General features: G+C 49.4%; 1 protein-coding gene across 2 annotated transcripts; it reads left to right on the top strand.

The window, feature by feature from the left end:
* Positions 1-2242: 2242 nt before the first annotated feature.
* Positions 2243-22134, top strand: Zbtb2 (zinc finger and BTB domain containing 2). Of its 2 annotated transcripts, none has more exons than XM_042666996.1 (3): positions 2243-2500; positions 13777-13961; positions 19343-22134. In XM_042666996.1, the coding sequence occupies exons 2-3, from the start codon at positions 13789-13791 to the stop codon at positions 20712-20714; spliced, it is 1545 nt and encodes a 514-aa protein (XP_042522930.1). In that variant the 5' UTR covers positions 2243-2500; positions 13777-13788; the 3' UTR covers positions 20715-22134. The 2 variants fall into 2 exon arrangements, with proteins under 2 accessions (XP_042522930.1, XP_042522859.1); XM_042666925.1 differs by lacking the exon at positions 2243-2500 and adding an exon at positions 2916-3041.
* Positions 22135-23094: the final 960 nt, after the last annotated feature.

Genomic DNA, 23094 nt, shown 5'->3' with positions numbered 1-23094 from the left:
AACAGTCCTTATCTCTGCAATGCTGCTGTTTTTGCTCCAGCCTTTGCAGACACACATATCTTTCTAAATGCTTCTACTTCAACCAGTTGAGGAAAACAAGACAGTCCACAGAAGTCTTCTCTTTTTCTTTTCTGTTAGTCGTGGGGCTTGACCTCTGGACCTGGGTGCTGTCCCTCAGCTCTTCAGCTCAAGAAAAGTGCTCACCACTTGAGCCACAGACACACTTACAGTTTTCTGGTGGTTTAGTGGAGGTAAGAGTCTCACAGACTTTCCTGCCCTGGCTGGCTGTGAACTGCGATCCTCAGGTCTCAACCTCCTGAGGAGCTAGGATTACAGGCGTGAGCCACTAACGCCCAGCCAGAACTCTTTATAAAGTTATTTCCTGGTGATGGTGACTAAAATTTATCTACATACTTGGAAAAAATCAAGTGCAACTGTCTACGCCTTGAGAATTAGCAGCAAAGAAGCTCACTTCTAAACTTGAGATCAGCAGCTCTGGAAGAGAACAGACCATCCTGACAGTACATCCTTTAGTTCTTAGTCTGAGAACTGTTATCTTGGCTTCTTCCTATAAACCTAGAGTTCTGGGAAACTATCACATATCCTTAAAGTTACTCTGATTCAAGAAGTCTAGACATAAGGGGAAGTCTCTGTCCAACCACTTCCACCTACAACTTCAATACTTAGTTTTGAGCACTCTAAAGTCCAAAGAAATTGAGAATTCAAAGATCTCTATGGTTCTCTACAGGAAAGAAAAAGCCAAAATCATTTTAGTTAGAAACAGACTTCAACTATAGAACCACCTGGAAGAACCTGGCATGCCAGTCTGAAGGCCAGCCTTGATGTTTTTTTAGTGACAGTGAACTTGAACACCAAGATCAGGGCCAGAATTTGGTTCTGGAAGCAGACATTTAACCATGACAAGTCATTTATCTAGATGATCAAAGAATAAGAAAGTTCAAGGAAGGTGTATGCTGAATCTATTATTCACTTTGGGGCCACCAGTTAACCGAGCTGTTCCTTAAGTCATCTACAGCTACAGACATAAGACTGTTAAATCAACCTCAAGATGTCTAGGAGGGGTACTCTGTATATTAAATGTCTTCAGATAGTTAGGTTTACCTTAAATGTTTTGTAAACAGGCACTGTGCTAGTCTGGATATAAATCAAAATGAAGATACATATAAACAGGCTGACAGGCTTTCAAACTAGAGTTAAGTCTAGAGCGTTCAGTAGTACAGAGCCTGCCTAGCAAATGGGAAGCCCTGAAAATTCAATACCCAGTATCACTACCACTGCACACACACACAAAACTATAAAACTTAAGTAATCTGAAAACGGCTACTTATCCTATCTCCTTATGAATCACGCTTTTACCTTTCTGTCTTCAAAATCCTAAATGAGGAAATGAAGAACTCCAGTCTAGTCCTCAGAGAAGGGAGAAGGGAAGAATTCTAGCAAAGCAACAGCAACAACAACGTAAACGTTAAAATATTAAGAATAACCAAGGAATTCTAACTAGACGGCCGGGTGAACGGTGTTTCGGGATCTTCGGGTTCCAAGATTCTCTGGACCTGGCAATCTAAGAGAACTGCAATTCTGGGATCTACGGCGCTCGCCCTTCAAAGGCCAAAACTTCAACAGGAGAGTCAGACAGCTCTCTGGCAACCCACATGGCCCTGCAGCCTCCAATCCACTAGGGCCACCTGCCTCTATCCCGACTCGCCAGACACCGCACGCCGCGGACACACGGGGCACGCAGGTACCTTCTGCAGGTCCCACCGGCCGCAAGGAAGGCAGCGGCGATGCCCTGAGAACTTAAGCTTAGCGCTGGGGAAGGGACCTGGTCGGAGGAGAGAGGGGTGCGGGGGTGGGGGAGCCCCGAGAGATGTCAAGCGCCAGCTGACAGCAGGAGCTGTCCGCCGAGCAGCCCTCCGTCCCTCGGCACCCCGGGGGTCCTACCGAAACGCCGCCGCAGGGGACCGGGGGAGGGCTGCGCCCCCCACGCCTCCGGCCCCGCCGGGCGGAGAGGCAGAAGTTTCCTGGGCCCGGCTGCACATGGCTTGCCTAAGTTCGGCCGGAGCGCGGCTCGCCGCGGCGAGGCGAGGCGGGGCGGGAGCGGCGGCGCAGCCAGGCTGCGGGCGGCGGCGGCGGCGGCGGCGCAGCAGGAGGCGGAGGCGGGCGGGGGAGGGGAGCGGCCGGGGGGCGGAGGGGGCTCTTGCCGCCACTGCTCTCTCGCCGCCTCTCCCCCCCGGCGGGAGCCGCTCGCAGCCTCTTTGCACTAGTCGCTCCGCTCTCTCGGTCATGTGACCTTAACGTAACCGGACAGGAAAAGCCCCGCCGCCGCCGCCGCCGCCGCGCCGGAGACCGACCGCGGCGGCAGCAGCAGCAGCAGCAGCGAGCAGCGCGAGGGAGAGGCGGCGGCGGGGAGGACCGCACCGCCGAGGCCGCCCCGCGCCGCCGCTCCGCGCCTCGCCCCGCCCGGCCAGCCCGGCGACAGGTAAGCGCGCAGCGCCGCCCCGGGCCGGTGCCCACGTGCCGCCCCCGGCCCGGGCTCCGGGAAGGCGGAGGGGGGCGGGGGCCCCCCGGAGCTCGCAAACGGTTCTGGCAGCGACGGCGGCAACAAAGGCGGCGGACGGTCCCGGCGTCCCGGGGCTCCGGACGGAGGCAAGCGGAGGGGGGACCCCCCCCCGGGCCGCCCGGGACCCGGCTCTGGGGAGCGCGGGCGGGGGCGCCCCGCGGGGCGGGGGCGGCGGCGCCTGGCGCCGGGGCTCTGGCCGCCTGACAAAACCATCCCCGAAGCCAGGCGGCGGCGAGTCGGCGGCGGCGGCTCCATCCGGGGCTTTGCGGGAGGGGGAGGGGACGGAAGCCGAGAGGGCGGGCGGCGGAGCGGAGGAGGGAGGGAGGAAGGGGAGGGGGGCGGCTCGCGTTCCGTTCCCCGCCGCCGGTCCCTCCCTTCCCGCCGCCTCGGCGAAGCGCGTCCCGGGCGGAGGAGACCGGTGAGCGTCCCGCGCTGGAGCCCCGGTAGGCGGGCCCTTCAGGTGCGTATTCCTCCGGACGCGCCGCCGCCGCCGCCGCTGCTGCTGCTTCGGCGGCCAGGCCGCGAGCTGCGGAAGTGGGTTTGGGGGAGGGGAGGGAGAGAGGGAGGGGGAGGGGAGGGATCCGGTCCGACCGGAGCAGGCCCGGCCTCTCTGGCGCTTCTCCCAGCGGCAGCGGCTCCTACAGCTGCTGCCGCTACTGCCGCGGCTCCGCCTCCCCGCTCGCGGGCGGGGGCGCGCACGCGCGCTTCCGGCCTCCTCGGGTCTCGCGCTGTCTGCGGCTCTCGCGCGCGCTCCTCCCCGCTCCCTGGCTGGGCCGCCCCGCCCCCTCGCTTCCCCCCTCGCCACCACTACCCCCCCCTCCGGCGCCGGCCGGGGCGTTGCGCACGGCGTAGGCGTCGGCTTTGTGTTAAACTCCGCGGGACTTGGGGCGGGCGGGCGCGCGCGCGCACACGCGGGCCGAGGGCAGCGCCGAGCGTGCGGCGCGGCCGGAGCGCGTCGCCCCGCCCCGCCTCGCCCCTCAGCGCCCTGGGGTGGAGGCGGGACCGGAGGGACCGGAGGGGCCCGGGGGCCCGGCGCAGGCGGTTCCCCGCCCTCCCCCAGCTCCGCCCCGCTCCGGGTGGGCCCCTCCCCGGGGGCGGGGTGGCCTGGCGGCCGTTGGGCGGCCCCGAGGCTGGGCCGAGGCGCTGCCTGGGCGCCGCCTGGTTCCCGTGCTGGGGCGCCGGGCCGTCGCTGCCGCCTCGCCCCGGGCGGGCCCCGGGCGCCTCTCGGGGTGGCGGCCCGAAGCCGCGTCGGGAGCGAGGTGGTTGTCGCTGTTGGCTGGCGGTGGACTCGGGAGGCCACACACAAGGAAGCCCGGGCCGCCGAGCGGGCGGAGCGGGCGCCGAGCCCGCGGCCCCGGGGAACCGCGCCTGCCCTCAGCTGGGCCGCCGCGCATTGTCTGACTAACCCTAGAGAGAGAGATGTGGATCTCGAGCCCCCGCCCCCCGGCGCGCTGCCCGGCCCGGCCCGGCCCGCAGTGCCGCGCTGCCCGGCCCCGGCCCCGGCCCGCAGTGCCGCGCTGCCCGGCCCCGGCCCCGGCCCGCAGTGCCGCGCTGCCCGGCCCGGCCCCGGCCCCGGCCCCGGCCCGCAGTGCCGCGCTGCCCGGCCCCGGCCCCGGCCCCGGCCCGCAGTGCCGCGCTGCCCGGCCCCGGCCCCGGCCCCGGCCCGCAGTGCCGCGCTGCCCGGCCCCGGCCCCGGCCCCGGCCCGCAGTGCCGCGCTGCCCGGCCCCGGCCCCGGCCCGCAGTGCCGCGCTGCCCGGCCCCGGCCCCGGCCCCGGCCCCGGCCCGGCGGCTTGCCACCAGCCCGGGACGAGCCGGTCGAGGTACTTCTTAGGAAGAAAGCGACCCTGCCGTGCTCGCTGGGAACCGTGTGGCCCTGGGTTTACGTAGCCTGACCGAGGAACTGGCATGATGCCGAAACCGCCCGGACACCTAAAAAGGCCGGAAGTGGCCGGAGTGGTGTGTCTCGGGGCCACTCACCGGTCACCTCCCGTCCGCACACCTGCTCGCCTGGGTGCGAAAGGAAGAGGAAACGACCCGGGGCCTTTCAGTCACGGGCGATTTGAGCAGCGAGTGCCGGCTTAAAACAAGTCTGAGACTGCTGCGAATTTTGAGCGGACTCCGGGAGGTGTGTTGTGTGTGGTTGGCCGAGCCGGGCTGGCCCGCGGGGCCTCCCGCTCGCCAGGCAGTGTACCAGTTAACGCCCCCCAGCTGAGATTGGAAATAATACAAAAGTGTATTTCCTCCGGCTGTCCTCAGGAGATGACCCTGTAGCCCCGAGGTCTCAAGGCCGTGCTTGCCATGTTTGAGAAGTGCCGAAGCTGGGAAGCAAGCTCCAGGCTGCTGTGATGTGGGCTTGGGACCCGTATTTTCCTAGCAGGGGCTGCTCCTGGCTCTCTCCAGACATGGCCACGCCCCTCTGTAAGAACTTTGAAGCGCTGGGAGGTAGTGTAGCCCCAGACACAAGAAAGGAAGACAGGAGGAACTGCCAATCTGCAGGGGATTTTTACCATAAGATTCAAAATTCACCAGGCAAAAGGCCCTTTATCATTTCCCCGTTCTTTCTCTTTGAATCTCTGAACTTGACCCTGAACATCTTAAGAGTTTTTTTTACAGTTGTAAACATTAGATTTAGGAACATTTTAAAACCATCACTGTGCTCAGGTTATAAGTCTTATTAGCCAGCTATAAACTAAATAAAAATATTTTTAATTTTTTATAATGGTGAGATAGCTATTAAGATGTGGAGTCACTCGGTAGAGACTGTGGAAAGTGAACTATGCAATTTGTGGGCAAGAGGTGACACTGTCTAAAAAGAAATGTACTCATTACCTCACTTATGAAACAGCAGCTCCTCTGTATGACCTGAATAATAACAATAAAATTGTTTAAAAAAAAAAAAGATGTAGAGTCAGTAGCTATAGAACCCTATCCAAGACCTAGCAATTCAGGACGTGTAGGCCCATTATTTTATGGTACAAGAGCCAAGTTAGAAGCTGTGTTGAGGCTGAAACATATAATCCCCAGTTATAACCATGTGGGTGTCTCTCTCATGTGCTCGTGCATGCCAGAACTGGAGCTTGAACTCAAGGCCTGGCGCTTTTGCTTAGCTGTTTGAAAGCTGGCACTCTGCCACTTGAGCCACTCCTAAAGTACCCCTGAATCAGCCTCCTGACCCCAAGACTATTGGGAATAATTTGATTGGGAATTTAAAACTAAATGTAAACAAAAGCAAAATATAATTGAAAAGGCAAGTCTTTTTAGAAATGTAGTGCTTTCCAATATTAAAATTACTGCTAATAGTCAATGGCCCTCCTTTTTCTAATTACAGTGGAAGATGGTTGTTGCTTAAAGAAACGGAAGCAGGGCTCTGGTGGCGTAAGCCTGTAATCCTAACTACTCAGGAGGCTGTGATTTGAGGGTCAAAGCCTAGGCTGTGAGTTTCTTATCTCCCACTAACCATCAAAAGTGGTAGACTGCCAGCCTAAGTTAAGAATGCCTTGGTCCTGGGTTCAAGCCCTAGTGTGTTGGGGGCTGGGGGTGAGTAGAGAGTTCAATCCCCTAAACAAAAGAAAGAAATTTAGGAAATGTTAGAGAAAACTTCTCAAACTGTCAATACAACTAAATAAAATCCATTTCCTACCTTTGAATTGTGTTTTAAGTATATATTGAAATTGAAATGAGCAGGCTTACTGAGGTTTAGTTCATGGGGCCTCCAACATTTTTTTCCAGTTTTTTCAACATTAATTTTTTATAATACTAATTGGAAAGGCAGTTCTTGTCCTGCTAAGTGATCTAAACCACTTGAAAGAATCCATTTTACTTGTGAGTAATGCTTCTGTCTGATGTGCCTGGTGCATTACAGTATTCATTTATGCTTCACTCAAATAAAATCAAGGACTTCGGAGGACCCTTTTAGTGCCCTTGAAATGGGTCGCCTAAGTGGTGTTTAGTGTGTTCGAAGAGCTATTATCTTTAGAAAGTGAATCATCAATTCCCAAAAGCTGTTTGGTCTTTAGTTCTTCTTGGGAGAGTGAAGGAGGAACTTGGGTTGTGAAAACACAGCTCGATTACAAGTGTCTCATTCAGCTGCACATTCCGAGACGGGAAACCCACGGGTCCCACTCAGAGAAAGAAGCTGGAAGCTCCCTGCTTGTGACAGCCAGCTGCTCAGTGTCCTGATACCGAAGTGGGAAACAATGCTGGAAACTTACAAAACAGATTGTCTTAATTATCTAAATGACTATTTCTGTTTGACTTAGGAAAGCGTTTTTTGTTTTTTAACCTGACAGGAGCTTGTCTTCTAGACTAGTTTACTTACATAAAAAATTACACAGGTATACATCAAGGAAGCTTTTAAGTTCCATAGAACTGTTCAGTGGTTGGAGATTTTATATGGACCATCAGTGTCCTTATTTTGTTGTGGCCCGTGGTGACTAGAACCCATAAGAATTTGTGGGAGTGCTCCCTGTGAAGCACCAGTGGAGAATCTCAGGCCCTGAGGCAGAGCCCCTACGGCCAACAGTGCAGGGATTTCTGGACAGAGCTGTGTTGTCCCATAGCCTGGCTTCCGTGAAGACTCTGAAGTCAGTCACTGGACTTCTGAGCCTTGGGGACCTCTGCAAATCTAAACCCACCTAGCTAGACAGGTTAAGTCTTCTGGGGTGCTTTGATCCCAAGTCAATGCATCACCGTTGCTGTTGACTTTTTATCTTCTAAATATCATGGTATTATCTTCTAATTCTGCCCAACTCCTCCTTCAGATTGCTGCTCCTGCTCCTTCCTTCAAGTTGAACTACAGTGTACTTTGCCCTCCCCTCCAGCACAGCTCTGCTGGCGCTGGTCAGATAGTCTTTATACCTTGTAGCCCTCCCATTGTGTAGTGGGTTGAAAATCTCTTCAGAGGCTGACCATTGTCTTGGTTTAAGATAATAACTGAACCCTTAAATAGATATCAGAGTACTTGTCTCATTCTTCTCAGGCTCTTTGCCCTTTAGGGTCATGGTAAACTCCCAAGCACCATTCAAAACTAATTATTACCATGGGGAAATGCCACATGACATTAAACTGAAGAATTCATCCAAAATATAGCACATGTGCAATTGATGAGAGTTTTTTAGGTCTATATAGGACTAAAAGAAACTGAGCTTTTATCCCCAATTACCCAGTTATTTAGATGTCAAACCATGGCTGGTATACTTCACTATTCTCTGAACATCTATTTACTAGTTTCACTATCCTACGTAACCTACTAGGCACTTAGGTAAAGTAGTACATTATAAGGATCCATTAGCTTTCTAGAAGCATCTAGAGGACTACATAACTGGCACATGCACAGATGCCTCGAGGAAGTACATGTGTGTGCAAATATGCAAGTGCATGAATGCACATGCTTATGTCAGTACGTGCTCCTGTGTACCAATACCAGGCTTTGGAATGTAACATGTTATGTATCACAACAAAAAAATTTTGAAGCCAGGCAGTGGTAGCTCATTCCTGTAATACTAGCTACTCAGGAGGCTAAGATGTGAGGATCACAGTTCAAAGCCATCCTGGGGAAGAAAAGTATTTGACTTTTAAAAGCTGTAGGTGGAGGTGTGGCTTAAGGTGTGGCTCAATACTTGTGGTACACTACACAAGTATTAAGTAAAAAGCCAAGAGCAAGCAAGAAGCCTTGAGTTTAAGCCTGAGTATCAGCATACACACACACACACATATAATATACATATATATATATACATATATATATACATATATATATATATATGCTTCTCAGAAAGTCTGAAAAGCTATAGCTTGGACCAGCCCTAGGGTCCAGAGTGCAGTGTCAAGATGTTTTTTTCATTGTGAGCCGTATACATATGCCTCTGCTTGGCCTTGAACTTTTGCCCTTGGTCAGCATGTGCTTTACCACTTGAGCCACTCCACCCCTGAGTATCTCAGGTCCATCAGGTTCTGCGCCTCTGTCCAGTGACCCTTTCTGCTGTGGCCAGTGGTGGTGACGCAGAGTGTGAGGAGGCCCGCAGCAGGGAGTGTTACAGACTCTCAGGGGCCAAATGATGCTCTGCGCAGGTGGACGTCAGGGACCTTCTGGGAAAGAAACTACCTGGCTCAGCTCGCCCAGAAAACATTCTGTCTTCCCTAACATAAAACAAGATGATGGGGCTGGGAAGGTAGCTCAGTGGTAGAGGCTTGCCTTGCATGCCTGAGGCCCTGAGTTCGATTTCTCAGCACCACATAAGCAAAAAGAAAAAAGCCAGAAGTGGCGCTGTGGCTCAAGTGGTAGAGCGCTAGCTTTGAGCTGAAGAGCTGAGGGACAGCGCCTAGGCCAAGAGTTCAGGCCCCACGACCAGACCCCCCCAAAAAATGATTTTGTTGTTGTTGTTTTGGGGTGATGGGGTCTTGCCTTAGCCTCCTCAGAAGTGCTGGGATTACAGCCAAGTGTTTTTTGATAATGTTTATATATACTGGATGCCCAAGCTGACAATCTTGGGTCCAAAAGTAATTGAGTGGATACTTAATGTCACAAAAGAAGGTTTTGTGTTTACATTTAGAAAAGGTTATTTTCCATGTTTGGATATAGTGTCCGCTCTTCTTCCTCTGGGAGAATGCACTTGCATTCCGTCTTTTCTGCCCACTTAGGGGGAAATGCGCTCCCATCCCTGTTAGGCCTGTGACTAGCTTGTGTCTTTGCCTGCAGAATAGAGAGCAGCACTGTTGGAGCGCCCCCGCCTCAGTGTAGCCGTTGGTTTGTTTTGTGTAAGTGTGAAATCAGAAAGTCTGAAAAGCTTTAGCTTGAATCAGCTCTGGAGTCTAGAGCGCAGAGAAAGCAATAGTAAGGTGACAGAGAAACATCAGATTCGCCCTTCAGAAAGATCTGATTGTTACGTAGTGGATGGTAAGGAATGGAGAATCAGATTTGGGAGGCGAATTGGGAGGGTTTCAGTTGATGTGAGGGGTAAGGTCTTAGAGAATTGGAACCTGAGTTGAGACTTCTCAAGACTGAGTTTGAATACAGAACAGATTTGTACACCAGCTTCTCACTCGGGAAAAGGGGTGAGCAGGTCAGATATTTGAGTTCACTGATTTAGATCAAGCTGAAGGTTCCTTTGGGACCACAGGGTAGAAGAGGATGCACTCAACCAGGGGATGCTGCCCAGGAAGAAGTGGGCAGCAGAGCATGCGCGGTAGAGAACGGCCAGAGTGATCTTGGCGGGAGGGGAAGACATCACGGGTGCAAAGTGGCCTGGATACCAGACACAGGAGGCTTATCCACACAGAAGGAGAGGTAGAAAATTCTGCCATTTTTCCAAAGAAGGATAGCCTGGTCAGCCTGAACTGCATGGTCTTTATGCAAGTTAAGCCCTCAGCGCAGTGATTTGGGGGACCATGAAAAGGAAAAAGGAGAGCAAGGCCCCGAAACGCAGTCCTTCCCCGTGTGCTCCTGCGGCCTCCGCTGCCTCTCACTCCACGCTTGCAGAGTACTTCACTGCAAGGATCCAGGCGATTCCACTTTGATTTTCTCTTCTGAGAAACAAATTTTTGATCTAAAGAGTGTTCCTAAATTGATGTTTGGATTTTCTCCCACATGAATTTTTAAACATATGACTTGTTCTGTGTTCTTCCTCCTTTTCATCGCAGAGCCATCACATGCGCTCCTCCCTCTATATCTGAATGCTTATGTTCAGTGTGATTCCTGATCTAAGAGATGTTCCTAAATTGAGATCCTAAAATTACTCCCTTAAAAAGGAAACATTCAGCATTTCTTATCACACTTCCTTCTTATGGGCTGAATAGAACACTGTTAGTCTGTTTATGGAAAGAGAGGGAGCTGTGTATTTTGCTATGTGAAAGTAGACAGCATTATATAGAACCATCCATGTATACGCCATAATCCTCCTATAAGCTATTGAGAAATTTGATGACATTAAGGCAATCATACATCAAAAATCTTGGAGCTGGAAGTATATCAATGGTTGAACTCTTAATATGTGTGAGACCCTGAATTCCATCCCCATCACACACAAAAGTTCAGTATAAGGAGAGGCCAAGAAAGTCAGGAAAGCACTAGCTATGCAGGTGACACAAAGCTCATTGATGGATGGATTTTCTAAATCAGGATGAAAAACAGGAAGTGGTGCTGTGGCTCAAGCGATAGAGTGCTCGCCTTGAGCTGAAGAGCGCAGGGACTGCACCCAGGCCCAGAGTTCAAGCCCCACGACCGACCGAAAAAAGAAAAAAGGATGAAAAGCAAACCAAGAAAAACATGGGCAAAACTCAGGAATAGACAGTAGAAGAAATTGAAGTGGCCAGTTAATATATGATTCACACCATTAAATGTCCTAAAGTGACACTGAGAAAGAGTCTTAAAAAGTGATCATGGACAGCTCTCTTTGTGTCTCTGTAATGTTTGAATCCTTCATAGCAAGTGCATAGACTTAAAAACACAGTCAAAAAAAGAATATTTCTTGTTAATTTAAAACTAAGCTGGGGAAGGCAGCACCTGATTCTGAGCACTGGGCAGGAGGGTCAAAGTTGAAGACCAGCCTGGGCTACGTTAGCAATCAGACAGAGACAGAGAAAGAAGAAAGAAAGAAGAAGAGGGAGAGGAAGGAAAAGGAGAGAGAAGAAGAGAAAGAAGGAAGGAATCTGTACCACTTTACATTGTCATCCCCAATATGTGAGTGATCCAGTTTCTCCACACCTCACCACCATTGAGTGGTAATTTTTGATAATTTTATCTATCCTGATAGGCACATTAAACAGGCAGTGGTTTTAATTTGGTTTCTTTTGAAGTAAACGATGTTGAACACTTCCCTGTGTTTCTCTGCCATGTGTATATCTGCCTTGATGAAATATCTAGTCAAGTCTATTGCACATTTCTAATTGATTGGGTTTTTTATTATTAGTTTTGAGAGTACTATATCTGATAGTAGCCTGTTTCTGGAAGGGTAGCTTGCAAAAGTTCTAAGACATTTTCTCCTACTCTTCTTACCTCGTCTTTTCATCTGTGGAACAGAATCTTACTTTCGATTCAGTTTAATTTATCACTTTATCCTTACGGAGTCTACTTTTGATGCTGAGTGTAGGACCTCTTTGCCTAGCTCTAGATCCCTCATTCCAGAAGTTTTATGGTGTGTGTCTTACATTTAAGCTCATGATACATTTTAAGTTCCTTTGTACATAAAGTACAAGACAGGTCTCAGTCCCTTCTTGTCTCCTCTGCCTCTCTTCTTCCCTCCCTGTTTGCCTGCCTGTCTGCACCATTTATTAAGAAGGTCTGCTTCCTTCATTGAATTACTTTGGTGCCTTTTTCAACCATCAAATGTGTGACTCTGTGTGGCTCTGTTTCAGTGTTTTCTATATTCTCCTACATTGGTTTGCATGCCTGTCTCTCTGCTAAGACAACAGTTTTGAATTTCTTGCCAGTATACATCTTAAAAGTGGTAGACTGATTTTTTTCCTTCGTTATTGTTCTTATTTATTAACTTTGACTACTTGCTTATTTTTCTGGTACCAGGACTAAACTCAGGGCCTCCTATTCACAGGGCTTACTTGTCACGTGGCACGATTACCACTTAAGTTATGCCTCCAATCCTGTTTTTTAATGGCTAATTGGAGATGAAGTCTACAGTACTTTTCTGTATGGACTGCCTTTAAGCTCTGCTCACAGCCTCTTGAGTAGCTAGAACTATAGGGGTAAGCATCTAGCAGCAGCTATATGGTTCTTTTCAAAGAGTTGTTTTGCTAATTGTCTTTCCTTTGCCTTAGCATATACATGCAGAATAATCTTGCCTATATCTCAATAACAGATCTTGCTAGGATTTTAACAGATATTATGTCAAATTCTAAACTTGAAAGACATTATGTCTTTTAGCTAAGGTGAGACTTATCCATAAATATAGTGTCTCTCCACTTATTTAGATCTTCTTGGATTCATCAGCAACTTATAATTACCCATGCAAGTCCTACATGCTTCGTTAGATTTACGCTTTATATATTTTTTTCTGGGTGGTTATAAATGGTATTGCAGTTTTAATTTCAATGTCCACATATTCAGTGCTAAAATTCTAGTTGATTTTTTTGTATGTTTATCTTACTAACGTTTTTAGTTCTAGGAGGGTTTTTTTAAGATAGAAAGACAGATAAATGCCTGTGGTTCTCTACAACCATGTCTTCTGCAAATATGGACAGGTTGGTTTATTCTTTCCTGTTTGTATACCTTTATTTCCTGTCTTCCTTCGTTATATGTCAATTATTTCCAGTGCTGTATGTTAAGGAGAGAGAGAACATATACTTCTTTGTTCCCAGTCTTGGGGAGAAAGCATACCCTTGTTCTCACCATGAAGTGTACATTGATCTATGTGTAGCAGGCTGCGCTGGTGGTACTAGAGTTGAACTCAGAGCCTTGAGCTTGCTAGGCTAATGATGCTCTACCACTTGAGTCATTCCCCCAGTCCCACAGTGGCCTTTACAAATGCTGTCTGATTGTAAGAAGGAGCAGTTTAAGAATTTGATAGCCAAGCATTAGTAGGCAGCTTCTCTGCTGTGAGTAGATTCAGACCTGAGTAATTGGCTGAAGGGCTGTCTGAGAGTAATAGAAACCATAGAATTTGAAGTTGGTACACCAAAGTTTATATTTTGATTCCTCCACTTTCCAGGTGGAAGGTCTGGAGCATTCAAAAGCCTAGTTCCTCCTTCACAAAAGGAAGGGCTAACTCCAATCCTAGAGGATCTGCAGCCATTCTATCCATGGCAAGGAGTGGAAAGCAGGGAGTTCCACCACTGCCTAGATGTGACTCCAGCCAGCACTTCAATTGGTCTGTCTCTAGAAGATTGGACAAATTCTGATATATCTTTAGAATTTTCATTTAGGAAAGACTAGCTAGCTGGTCCTGAATGCTTTCAAGGTCAAGGACTGATGCTTGAAGGTAGAGTCCCTGGGTTCTTGCCTGGCTTTTCAACGTATCATCTGTGTAAGCCTGAGCAAAGTGTGTAATCCCAGTGAGTCACCCCACGGGAGTTCTGACAGGCATGTTCTGAGGATGGAATTCACCAGTGTGCTAGTTAGCTATACATCTGACAATATGGGAGCTGTGCTGGCATAGTAGCTTTGATGGTTACTGTTGGTGACTATAAAGGACACATTCTTGTTTGTGAACCACCTTTCTTAAAAACAAAATTGTTTACTTTGCAGATTTATAAAAAAATGGATTTGACCAACCATGGACTTATTCTACTGCAGCAGTTAAACGCTCAGCGAGAGTTTGGTTTCCTGTGTGACTGCACGGTTGCAATCGGCGATGTGTACTTCAAGGCACACAAATCAGTTCTTGCTTCATTCTCCAATTACTTTAAGATGTTGTTTGTCCATCAGACCAGGTAACTAAAGTGGTTGATACTATCTAATGGCTCTAGACTTCTAACTCCCATGCCCTCCTCCCACCAAGCCCACTCTTTGCCTTTGTCCAGACCATGAGTCTGTCTGCCTGTACCAGGCTCCTAGGTGTCCAGTTCCCTTGTGACCTTAGCCCTCTGCCCTCTTGGTTACCGGTGCTTTCAGTAGCCCTGGAGATTCACCAAACGTGCCTGCTTTGTGAGCCCCTCCCCTCCAAATCACCACCGTGGGTTTCACCTGCATGATCTGCGAGGATTCCTCCCCCAGGGCCGGTCATGACACCCAGCTCCCCTCTGTCAGTAAGCCTTCTTTGTTCTCTAAGCCCAGTTGTTTCTGTCCCGTAACCCCAGGCCCCTGAATTCAATCAAGAATTTCCCCAGTTTCCCTCTTTTCTATCTTTCTGTCCATCTCTCCAAAGAATCCTAGAGAAAAGAGTCTTTTGAGGTCAAAGAAAAATTGATCCTCCTCCCTCACAGCTCTGCATTTTTTTCTCTTCTGTATTTTATACTTTTCATCCCTTTCCACACTGCATCCCATCCAGCCTGTGGGAGCTGGAGACTTGAGCTAAGGCGCTGCTGTCTTTGATTTCGCCACAGAAGTCCTTAAAAGGGCCCTGTGTCCTTTTGTGCACTTTGCGCATCCCACACTCTTCCTGCCCATTTGCACCACGGTTTCCTCCCCAGCCCGGACTCCACCGCAGTCCCATCTCCAAGGTCACCTCGCCAAAACCACTGCCCCACCCAGGCCCCGGTCTGCCCTCAGCATCTGCGGCAGCTGTCACTTGCACTGCGGTGCTGGCTGCCCTTGCTCTGGCCTCTGCCCTCTACCCTCTGCCCTCTGCCCCTGACCTCCTGAGCCCCAGCCTCAGGCTTTCCCCACTCTCCTTACACTCCTGTCTTTCCTGTAGGTCTTATCTTGCTACTGGAAACTTGCAGCTTCTCGCTCTGGCCTCCCATCTTTGTGTCTCCTGAACTCTACTCCAGAGCCTCCAGGGCTGCCTCTGCTCATTTAGGACTGACTGCTCCCCACCCCACCTCCCATCTCATCGGGCATGGTGAAAACAGCATGGTGTCTCTTAAGGTCTCCTCATTTTCTTATCTTCAAGCTCCCCAGCTTAAACCCCCTTTCAGATCACATCTTACCAATCCCCAGGTCACGCCTTCTTCCAACTACCTTTCACATCTGTCCACTCTTCCTCATTTCCATTATCTAAGCATTCATGCTGTACTTTACTGTCAGATTAATTTTGCTAATCACTGCTTTAAATATAGGACAGTAAATAAATGTCTCCTTTGATGAGAAACTTCTTGAATGTGTGATTCCTTTGCTCAGAAACCAAGAAGATGCATTGCACATCAAAATACTGTCCAGGTTCCTTATCTTCTCGTTTGGAGCCCTGCAGGCCTGAGCCTGACCCCCAGCCCCATCGCCAGGCGTCTCTGAACCGCCCCACCATACCTCACAGTGGCCTGACCAGCTCCCACAGCTCCCGCGCACCACACATCCTTCTTCCTGCCCCTCCACTACCAAGTGGACAAGTAATCAAAAGTGACCTCATCATCTCATGGTCATAGCACTTTATTTGTACCTCATTTTCCTTCAACTGTTTTTAGTTGTATACTCAGACCCCCCCCCCCCAGCCCCTCCTCATGTACACACCTTGTTTGTAAGTTTCTTGAGGGCAGAGACTGGGTCTTACACATCCTTGTGGACACAGACACCACAGAGTATAATGAAATGGTATGCACATAAGGGGAGAGCCATTTGGTGGACTCCTGGAGCGGCAGCAGGGCCAGCACAGGATTACAGCAAGTGTAATTATGGGCAAGGGCCAGCTGGCCGCAGCACTGAGCTGGTCGGGAGGTTGAGGCAGGAGAATCAAGAGGAGTTGAAAGCCAGTCTGAGCAATGTAGTAAGATGGCACCTTTTAAGTTCAATGTGTTAGAGAATTTGTCACTAAATGGGGGCTTTGTACTTAGGTTCCATACAGATAAATGGTTCTAAAAAAGAAAAGATTTTAAATTGTAGAAGTAAAAGAAAATGTAATGGGCTTTTATTAAAGGCAAGAAAATTCCTTATTTAAGTAAATGGCAGAGAATAAATGTCATTGTAACAAAGAAGATGATCTGGCATCCTAGAAGACCCCAGTTTAAGCAGTAGTTTGTGTGACCACACCAGAGGTGACATAGGCATTGGAGGAGCCGCCTGGTAGTCAGCCTGGCCTCGTTGCCTCCACGTGCAGAGCTCAAGTTCACTGGGGCAAACACAGGGAGATCCTGGGGACAGGCCTTCAGCTTGATGGGGCCCGTGACTAAAACTAGGACGAGCACCTTCGGGTTTACTGTAGGCAGTGTTTTGTTGGCTTGAGGAGAGGGGAGTGGAGGAGGAAGGTGGTACCAGGATTTGAACTCAGGACATGGAGCTCGCTCAGAAGTATGGAGGGCTAAGCCCTGCTAAATACAATGCTCAGCATTAGTTGAAAATGTTTAATTGTAAATTTTTAATGAAGGAAAGATTGAACAAGGAAATTAGGGTGGAAGTTTTGAAAGAGGCCTTAGAGTTGTACGAAAATGCTGTTCACTTCTTTTTTGCCTGCCTAAAATGTTCTTCAAGTAGACATCTTTGCTGGGAAGACACTGGAGGAGCAGAAAGCCACTCAAGTCTGGCCCTCAATGGAGCTGAGTGGCTAAGAGTGAGGTTGAGGGGTAACAGCGGCCGAGTGATCGAGGCTGGAGTGTGGCACAGGGAAGTTGGCAAAGCTCCACCTCTTTTATGGGCACGCACACGTGTGTGTGTATGTATGCGTATACACGCACACTCACGCGCTTCTGCTTTGTAAAAGGACATGTTTTAAATAAAACAGAATGAACTGGTGTCTGGGGATCTCCCCAGGGCCTGAGGCCTGGCTATGACCCCAGGGCCTCCCCGCATCCCTCTCCCTGGCACTGGGCCTGAACTGCCCGGCCCAGGAGACTTCTCCCTCCAGCCCGGCTGACGTGTGGGCTGCGGGTTTCTCCACTTCTTCCTGTCCTTGCCGTCAGGGACTGCAGTAGCTGTCTAACATTTGACTGTTCACAACCATGGCCTGTCCAACCACAAGTGAGAAATGGCAAAGCCCACGGAAGAGTTCTTCTGGAAAGGGATTCTGCTCTTAGTACCTTTCCTGGAGGCTGATTCTTATCAGGGCCTCCTGGCACCCTTCCCCATTAGCAAGGAGAGGGGAGGGCTGCGGGCTTTCTAGTTCTCCTCTCCTTCCTTGAGGACCAGGTCCATCTGGAGCCTACTAATCTTGGGTAATTTGCATTCCTGAAAGCCTTCTCAAGCCTCTGGTCTCTGCTTCATCTGGAAGGATGAATATTTTTAATATTGAAGGTCCCCAGAGCAGCTAAATATGTCACATATGTTACACTGTACACCTGCTATTATTGGAACCTACCTTGTGCTGAAAGACCACCTGTATTTACATTCCTATTAAGTATAAGGAATATAAATATAAAAATAAAAGGCACCAAGTAAGGATATGAACAGTCTGTGTGTGTGTTTTTAAGAGGAACTTAGATATCCTCTCCCTTTGTCCTGTTAAGGTTAGGCTAAGGGGCTGGGAAGTTGGCTCAGTGGTAGAGTGCTTGCCTTGCGTGCATGAGGCCCTGGGTTCGATTCCTCAGCACCACATAAGCAAAAAGAAAAAACCCGGAAGTGGCGCTGTAACTCAAGTGGTAGAGCGCTAGCCTTGAGCTGAAGAGCTGAGGGACAGCGCCCAGGCCCAGAGTTCAGGCCCCACGACCAGACCCAAAAAAAAAAAAAAAGGTTAGGCTAGGTTTTATGTTTTGTTTTTATTCTTTGGTTTCCATACTTTGTGGTCAAACATGTCACAGAATTATTTGTATTCACTCTTAAAATACAACTGACAGTTGTACAATAATTATTGAGATAGTCCTGTGACAAGTTGCTATTAAAGTTACTTTGTGTGTGTATGTGTGTGTGTGTGTGAGAGAGAGACAGAGAGAGAGAGACAGAGAGAGACAGAGACAGAGACAGACAGAGACAGAGAGAGTACTGGGGCCTGAACTCAGGGCCTCACATTCTCCCTTAGCTTTTTTGCTCAAAGCTATTGTTCTACCAGTGAGCCCCACTTCCCGTCTGGCTTTTTGCTAGCTAACCAGAGATAAGAATCTCTCAGATTTGTCTGCCCAGGCTGGCTTTGAACCATAATCTTCGGATACCAGTCTCCTGAGTAGGTAGGAATACAGGTGTGAGCCACTGGTGCCCAGGTCCTTTTTTTAAATAGACTAAAACGGTAAACTTAAAAGCGCAAGGTTTAACATCGTGCAAAATACAGCGTTTAACCACTGAATGTGATTGTTAAAACAATCAAAAAGTTGTAACAAGAAGCTGCACAATCTAAAATCGTTATGAATTTTAAAATCATTCAAGGAAGCTGTCTGCAGATATGCATATGCATAGAACATATCCACTCTGGATGTATCATACACCTTATTTATGTAGATAATGCATCACATTGGTTTTCAGTGTTGTGTTAGAACTTCTGTCTTTACTGATGGTCTGAGAACAGTCCTTACTCCTTGCCATTGGTGCTCAATCAGGATGTTGCTGTTTCTGAAATGATGCAAGCAGTAGTGTCTAAAAGTTAGAAAAGCAGCCATACGATCAGCTATATTCATTCTCTGGTTCCATCTATCAATCAGTCATCAACCTCTGCCCCCTTTGGCCCATCTGGGTACTTGTATTGAAGGTTCTTGGTGTGGTTTTAGAAATTAGGCCTAGATTCAACTGTCGGTCGTACCACTAACATCTCTGATACTGAGCAAGGCATTACTCCTCCGACCTCTCCCTGACTGTTGGCCGTCAGATGGCAACATGGTTGTACAGCCCCTCAGCAGGGCTGAGACTGATGGTAATAAGGAACAGGTTGTTCCTAGGCCTCTTTTTCACGCCATCTAGCAGTACCAGAAATGTGGCTGGCCTGACCTGCTCTCCCATCACTTGCCATGCCTCCACCTTTGCCTTTGCGAGAGAGAGTCACACAGCGCCAAGAATTGGGGGTCATGAACAGTTTTGATGACATGCTCTTACACTGCTCATGCTCACCAGCTCCCCGTATCTTCCTTCTTAGATGGGCTGTTTCACTTTCCTGACAAGATTTGAGCTCAGGATTGGAGAGTACAGAGCCCTAGACTTAACTAAGAGCTCAGCGGGGGCCAGAGGATCTAACAGTCAGTCATGAGAGCCTTCTGTTTCATTGTTTGCTAGTGTCTGTCTGTTTTTGTTTTTTTCTCCTACAGACTCTGTTATCATGTGAGACACCGCGTGAGTACTTACGGGCTTTGTTTCTCGTCTCTTCCAGTGAGTGTGTCCGATTGAAGCCCACCGACATCCAGCCCGACATTTTCAGCTATCTCCTGCACCTGATGTACACAGGCAAGATGGCTCCGCAGCTGATCGATCCCGTGCGCTTAGATCAGGGGATCAAGTTTCTGCACGCATACCCCCTGATCCAGGAAGCCAGCCTCGCCAGCCAGGGCACCTTCTCCCATCCCGACCAAGTCTTCCCACTAGCTTCTTCACTGTATGGCATTCAGATTGCCGACCACCAGTTGAGACAAGCCAGCAAGATGGCCTCAGCGCCTGAAAAACTTGGGCGAGAACCCAGGCCGCCGCCAGCCAGGATGAGCCGGGAGCCGGTGCCCGAGGCGCCCCAGCTGTCCCAACTGACCTCCAATCTGGCCCAGGTGAATCGGACAAACATGACCCCCGCCGACCCCCTGCAGACCTCGCTTTCTCCAGAACTTGTGTCCACTCCTGTTCCCCCGCCTCCGCCCGGGGAGGAGACCAACCTGGAGGCCTCCTCCTCGGACGAGCATCCTGCGGCCCTGACCATCGCCCACGTGAAGCCGAGCATCATGAAGAGGAATGGAAGCTTCCCCAAGTACTACGCCTGCCACCTGTGTGGCCGGCGCTTCACCCTGCGCAGCAGCCTGCGGGAGCACCTGCAGATTCACACCGGGGTCCCCTTCACCTCCAGCCAGCCCGGGGAGAGCCGCGTCCCCCTGTCCCTCTGCACCAACGCGGCCGACCTGGGCAAAGACAGCATGGAGGTGCCCGAGGCGGGCATGATCAGCGACAGCGAGCTGCAGCACATCTCGGACTCCCCGATCATCGACGGGCAGCAGCAGTCGGAGACCCCGCCCCCCTCGGACATCGCGGACATTGACAACCTGGAGCAGGCCGACCAGGAGCGGGAGGTGAAGAGGCGCAAGTACGAGTGCACCATCTGCGGGCGCAAGTTCATCCAGAAGAGCCACTGGCGCGAGCACATGTACATCCACACGGGGAAGCCCTTCAAGTGCAGCACGTGCGACAAGAGCTTCTGCCGGGCCAACCAGGCCGCCCGCCACGTGTGCCTCAACCAGAGCATCGACACCTACACCATGGTGGACAAACAGACCCTAGAACTCTGCACGTTCGAGGAAGGGAGTCAGATGGACAACATGCTGGTGCAAACCAACAAACCCTACAAATGCAACCTGTGCGACAAAACCTTCTCCACGCCCAACGAGGTGGTCAAACACTCATGCCAAAACCAGGGCTCCGATGTCTTCGCCCTAGACGAGGGGCGGTCGGTCCTCCTGGGCGGGGGGGACTCCGAAGTCACGGAACCCGACCACCCAGTGCTAGCCTCCATCAAAAAAGAACAGGAAACCGTGTTGTTAGACTGAATGTTACTTGTCTTTAAAAAACAAAAACAAAAAAACAAAACAAAAAAAACCATACACACACACACAAACCCACAAAAAACTAATTTTTACAAAAACCTCTTTCCCTTCCCAGCATTCAGAACCATAGTTGTACGTGGCATGATTCAAGCAGGCTCTGTTCCCTTCTCTTCCCCTCAGCCCCACTTGTGAAAAAGACTGTGCATTTTAAGCCTGGAATTCATTTCCTCCAATCCAGGGGAGGTGGGAAGATAATGGTCCTTAGTCCTTATAAGTGTAATAGGTTTTGAGAAGTTTTCGATTATTTAAAAGCATACTTGGAACTAATTAAGGGTATATAACAAACACAAACCAACTAGAATATATTTGGTAAGCTGAAATTATGACTCCCTGGGTAATAAGTCTTCCTTCTCAGCAAAAGTGTCAGAAAATACGGCATGCTTCTTAGAGATAAAGCTGGGCTCTGTCTGTACTATGCAAAAATCCTGAAAGTGTGGGGGAGCTTTAAACCCAAGAAAATGTTTTTAGTATTTATCCTCTAGGTGTCTTACTTCAGAATGTATCCTTTGAGATTATGTCTAGTTAAGAAAACTAGTTTTAAAAAAAAAATCTACGTTAACAAGACAAAAGTAATAATGTGATGGCAATCTTAATTTTTAGATGGAACGTGACAAGCGGTGAGTCTGTGTGTTTGTAAGAGGGAACGCGGATACTTGCTATAAACAGGTGAATCGATGCACTTGCCTTACCTAATTGTGGGCTTCTTTCCAAGCTGAACAACAAAATGCTGTATTTTAGTTTCTGACAAATTGGTTGGTTTACAAATCAGACTTGAAAAAACTAGTGTCTGGATTGTCTTTCTGAACAGAAAATGACATGCTGTTTTTCTAACAGACGCCTGTGGTGGGTTCATGTCAGTACAAGCAGCCGCTTTGAAATCAGCGTGTGTCACAGGGAGAAGGGTGTATACAGAGCGTGCATGTTCCAGGGGAAGTTGTGAGCAGATGTGACTTCACTAGCAGCAGGCTGGTCACTAGCGACATGCATTGAAGCATCAGAAATGGCAAAAGGAAATCAGGACAAAAAAATTGTAATCGCGGTTTTGGGGAAAAACAAACGATGTCTTTTCTCCCACTTTTTTTTTTTTTTTCTCTTTTCAACACCTGAAGTTTTCTCCACTGACCTAAAAGCAGTAAAAGTTGTCCGTTAACCTCCCCTTAGCCCAATAAGAGAATGGTGTTGCAGGACAAAATAGGAGCCAGAAGTAAGGACCCAAGGGAAGAGGGAAGGGGAAGAACACCTATAGCTATACTGTATGTATATGTTGAAAACTGAATACCCCGTCATCCCACTGTCTGTATAGTTGAGTTCTCAGATTTGTAAGTTTTTATACATCCTTTCATTAAACATTGAGTTAAATGAGCATGCGATTTTTTTTTTCTGTGCATCTGCCTAAGCAAAGGGAGATGCTGGACCATCTTCTGTATACCAGGCTTTGGGGGGATGTCTCTAACCTGACCCCTAACCCTAACCTCACACTTGTAAACTGAAGTTGTTGGCTGCATTGGGTCGCAAAGTCATGGGAATTAAATGAGTACTGCGAACAGGGTGTAAACAGTACCTTGCCAACCTCCTTTCCAGGGGGAAAAGGAGGCACTTTCTAAAGATGACACCAAGTACATCTCTGGATATCTGGGAAAGGGTGATGCAGCCCTCCACGCCTGAGAGCCCAAAGGGGTGAGAGTTGGGACCAAAAGAAGTCTTGAAACCCAGAAAGTCCCAAGAGTCAAATAATCGGAACTGTCAATTTAGTTCCACCCCTTATATTACAAATAGTATTACTTTTCCTTCACAGGAAAAGCAATGAACAAAGGGGCTTCACTGTCAGTACATGTTACTAAACCATCGGTTTTGCAAAGTACTGTGGGAGTCTCACAATAGAAGGTAATGCTTTCGTGGGGAGAAACCATTGCCATTCAAGGTAGCTGTGGCTAATGACAGGCATGAACAGAATGGAGTCCAACTTCTACCTCACTCTGAGTGAGCTGTTGCTGCTTTGGAAATTTCACTGCAAGAAAAGGAAAGGGTAGGGGCATTCAAGCTGGTACAGTGGCTTATGCTTGCAACCTAGCATTTGGGAAACTGAGGCAGGAGGATCACAAGCTTAAGGCCAGCTTGAATATATAATAAGACTTACCTGGAGAAGCAAAACCATTTTGTGAATCGAGCTTATGCTGTTCTTTTAAATGTTTTTGTTGTTGTGCCGGGGTTTGAACTCAGAGCCCTAGGCCTCAGACTTTCTGGAGCTCTGCCAACTTAAGCCACACTACCAGCCCAACTTTCCTGTTGTTGGGATTCTTCTGGGGCAGGGGGAGGAGGGATG

Source organism: Dipodomys spectabilis, unplaced genomic scaffold, assembly GCF_019054845.1.
Source record: "Dipodomys spectabilis isolate Male_0828 unplaced genomic scaffold, ASM1905484v1 ptg000001l, whole genome shotgun sequence".
In the NCBI taxonomy this organism is placed as follows: Eukaryota; Metazoa; Chordata; class Mammalia; order Rodentia; family Heteromyidae; genus Dipodomys; species Dipodomys spectabilis.
The sequence above is the reverse complement of the archived record's forward strand: the minus strand, read 5'-3'. Positions and strand labels throughout refer to the sequence as shown.

Bases quoted from the DNA above. Each gene is read 5' to 3' on its own strand.
- Zbtb2 (XM_042666996.1), top strand. From the start codon at position 13,789: ATGGATTTGACCAACCATGGACTTATTCTACTGCAGCAGTTAAACGCT. The intron at 13,962-19,342 runs GTAACTAAAGTG...CGTCTCTTCCAG, and splicing joins TTGTTTGTCCATCAGACCAG to TGAGTGTGTCCGATTGAAGC.